Source organism: Gekko japonicus, unplaced genomic scaffold (genome assembly GCF_001447785.1).
Source record: "Gekko japonicus isolate JY-2015 unplaced genomic scaffold, Gekko_japonicus_V1.1 scaffold3552, whole genome shotgun sequence".
Lineage (NCBI taxonomy): Eukaryota > Metazoa > Chordata > Lepidosauria > Squamata > Gekkonidae > Gekko > Gekko japonicus.
The window spans coordinates 135667-139303 of NW_015162065.1; the positions used below are offsets into that span (position 1 = coordinate 135667).

Sequence of the window (3637 nt, forward strand, 5' to 3'; positions counted from 1 at the left end):
TCTGCGGGGGGGGGGGGTGGAGTCGCATTCAGGAGCCCGCGAACTTGTTCCCCCTCTCCCCAAATATTAGTGCCCGAGGGCATCCAATAAAGCCGATGGGCAGTAGGTTCAGGACGGACAAAAGGAAATACTACTTGACGCGGAGAGCGCTCAATAAAGTGGGATTCGCTGCCAGGTGATGTAGCGATGGCCACAGAAATAACCAGCCTTAAAGGAATCAGATAGATTCATGGAGAATCAGGCGATCATTGGCTACTAGCCGTGGTGGCCGAGAGGAACCTCCACGTTCAGAGGCACAAAGACTCCGAATCCCAGAGCCAGGAGGCACCATCAGGGGAAGGCCTCGGCCTCTCTGCCCCGTGGCTGGCCCTTAAGGGCGCCTGGTTGGCCACCACGTGGAACAGGGATGATGGGAGTATGTAGACGACCCGCCACCCCCGGAAGGAAAGAAGCACCGGGGAGGCCCTCCGCCTACCTCGCGTCCCGCCCAGCACGAGCAGCACGGAGACGAGCCCCGCCAGGCCCAAGCCGGCCCCCGCCATCGCCGGCCCCGGAGAGAGGAAAGACCTGACGCGTCGACACCTACCTCGTCCAGCCCGCCCCCGCGGGGGCTGCCGGGAAGGAGGCCGGAAGCACGCCAACCAATCGGAGCGCTTCTCCTCTCCGCACGTGACACAAGGCAGGCCCTCAAAGTTACACGTCGCTTTCCCGGCCGCGCGTGCAGGGCGTGGCGCATGCGCGGCTCGGTTTCGCCACCCGTCGAGTCGGGCGCGGTGTGGCGCGTGCGCGGCTGGGCTTCTTCCCCCCCCCGGCTGAGTTGGGCGCAGAGCAGCGCATGCGCGACTGGATTCCTTCCGTACCTGGGTTGGGGAGTCTCGATTGCGCAATGGGGAGAAAGGTGCGCGGTGCGGCAAAAGGGACTCCGTGTAGACTCGCAGCTTATTTTTATTCCAGCCTAAACTTTCGAGGGCCGCAGTCAGTCCACGAACTGGCTTCCGCTGGAATCGAACGCGCGAGTCTGCAAGGACTCTTATTCCGCAAAGGGCAGGGCGGGCGGTTCCGAGTCCCTGGGGAGAAAAAGGGAATGCACGAAGCCCTGTTTTGGAGCTGCTGCTAACTCGCCCCGGCAGGGAAAGGCTTTCGTTCCTCCGCCTGGAAGTGAGGGGCCGAAAGCGGCCATGGCCTTTACTGTATCCTGCATGTCTGTGATCTCTCGAGTGGGGTTGAGCCATGAAGACATCCAGTCTGGTGTAGCGCTCAGAGTGTTAGACTAGGATTGTAGACCCAGGTTCGAATCCCGACCAGTGTTCCCTCTAAGATGAGTTAGTCTGAGCTAGCTCACAGTTTTTCAGCCTCCAGCTCACAGATTTTTGTCTTCGCTCAGGAAGGATGACTCCAGGGCCAACTAATTGATGCAGTAGCCAAATCGCTGGCTCACAACTTTCATGCCAGTAGCTCATAGAGTAGATTTTTTGCTCACAAGACTCCACAGCTTAGAGGGAACATTGATCCCGACTCCGCCAGGAAAGCTCACCCAGCGACCTCGAGCCAGTCACACACTCTCGGCGTAGCCTACCTCGCAGGATTGTTGTGAAGGGACAATGTAGAGGAGATGGGCCCCCGTTAGGGCTGCTAGGTCCAGGCTGGGAATACCTGGAGATTTGGGGATGGAGCCGATAGAGGGTGGAGGTTGGGGAGGGGCGGGACTCCCAACAGGGTCCAATGCCAGAGTCCACCATCCACCGTGGCTACTTTCTCCAGGGGAACTGCTCTCTATTACCTGGAGTTCAACTGTAATCCCCGCCGCCTGGAGGCTGGCAGCTCTGGGACTCCCCATTGGGGTGAGAGGTGGAGTGCAATGAAAATTAACAATCCAATAAATATTTCAATATACTTTATCTACATTTATATATATCGAGGTACAAGCTGTGTTTAAGGTTCCCAACCTCCAGAGATCAGTAGACCTGGAAGGAAGAGCAGCTTCAGAGTGCAGATTCTATGGTATGCCATAGATTCTGGGTAAAACCCCTCTCTAAATTCCACCCCACATAAAATCTCCAGGAATTTTCCAGCCTAGAGTTGGCAACCATAATGCATAGCAAAACCTACATAGCATAGAAAAACAGAAAGGCCCAGGCTCATTGAACAGCGTTCCGTGCGCCTTGGTGTTTAATCATGCCGGCCACATGACCACGGAAACGTCTTCGGACAGCGCTGGCTCTTCGGCTTGGAAACGAAGATGAGTTGGATTCGGCTGGCTTTCGAGCTAGGGAGCCTTTACCTTTACCATAGAAGCACAAATTTTGCAACATGCAGATATTATATATATAGAGAAAGAGAGAAGTAAAAGAAAAAATGGCATCAGAAATTCCATCTCCAGACAAAGGAAATCTGACTTCCTCTTTGGAGGAATTCTAAAATGGCCGCCGGGCGACACTGCGCAAGCGTAAAGCCGAGAGTGTTTCGAGAAGAAAAAAATCTGGTGCGGTCTGCGCATGCGCATTAATTCATCTGATGGACTTGATTACAATTATCGCCGTTCTTTTTCTCACCCTCCCCACCCTACAAATCTCGCGAGACTTGGAGCCACGGTTGCGTTCCTTGCTTTTTGTGAGCCAGAGATGCCAGCCAAATAAAGGGGCTTTTCCCCCGCCTCCGCCCCCCAACAGAAATTCCGGTACCGAAAACATCCCTCCCCAACTGCCAAATTAATTGAAATATTGGTCGTCATCGCAACCACCGACGTTGGGTTTGATTGGTAGAGGTTTCGCTACCTGGCGCTGCTGATTGGAGAAACGCGCTCAAAGGGGAGGGATGAGAATGGAATTCCCGAGTGGGCCAGTATTTTTCAATATTAAGGATGGCGTTGGGAGGGGGTTCATGGACGTGATTGGGCGAGGCAAGGGAGTGCGACGGTTGGGATTGGTCAGAGCCTTGGCTTGTAGGCGGGACTCAAGGAGGGGGAGGGTCCCTCTCTTGAGGGGAATGTTGATAAGCCGCATCGCAATGGCAACCGCGTCCTGATAGGTTGATGAGCTTGTCAAGGCGGGGTTTGTTTTCCCAGACTTCCAGCTTTTGTAGACCGAACCAAACGCCTTAAATACAGGGAGGAGGAGAGCCGGATAAGAGGTGTGTTTACAGGGTGAAATTTTTTTCAAAGAAAGCCACAAACAGTGACTTAAGCAGAACAAAGTTTGAGTCTGGCAGCACCTTTAAGACCAACAAAGTTTAATTCTGGGCATAAGCTTTTGTGTTGGTGCACCCTTCTTCAGATATTCTTCAGATAAGCAACAAAGCTTGTACCCAGAATTAAACCTTGATAGACAGAACCTCTGTCCTGGTTGTGCTTGCCCAGGCCAGTTTGAGAAAACACACTCAAAGCAGTCCCGTAGAGTAGAAGACCCAAAAAAATTATTTATTAATTAATAAAGGAAGAGTACAGATCTCAAGGCTTTGGAACCCTGAATACCCAATAGACTCTTCCAGTGTTACAAAGGGCCGATCACATGGTCCCCTGAGTCTCCGTGCATCACACGGAGATGCTGCAGCGTGGCAAAGAAGCGGTGCAGCACGATCACACAAGCGTTTGGCGTTTGTGCACATGCGCAGTTCCACGGAGCAGCACTGCTTTCAGTTT

The 3637-nt window shown here is 53.5% G+C and overlaps 1 protein-coding gene across 1 annotated transcript in view; it reads right to left on the minus strand.

Moving 5' to 3' along the window:
• The window catches only part of SSR4 (signal sequence receptor, delta), a 12232-nt gene extending 11616 nt beyond the window's left edge, over positions 1-616 (minus strand). Inside the window, exon 1 of the mRNA XM_015405615.1 lies at positions 476-616. Coding sequence (XP_015261101.1) covers positions 476-542 — 67 coding nt within the window. The 5' untranslated portion in view covers positions 543-616. The remainder of the gene's footprint in view (positions 1-475) is intronic.
• Positions 617-3637: the final 3021 nt, after the last annotated feature.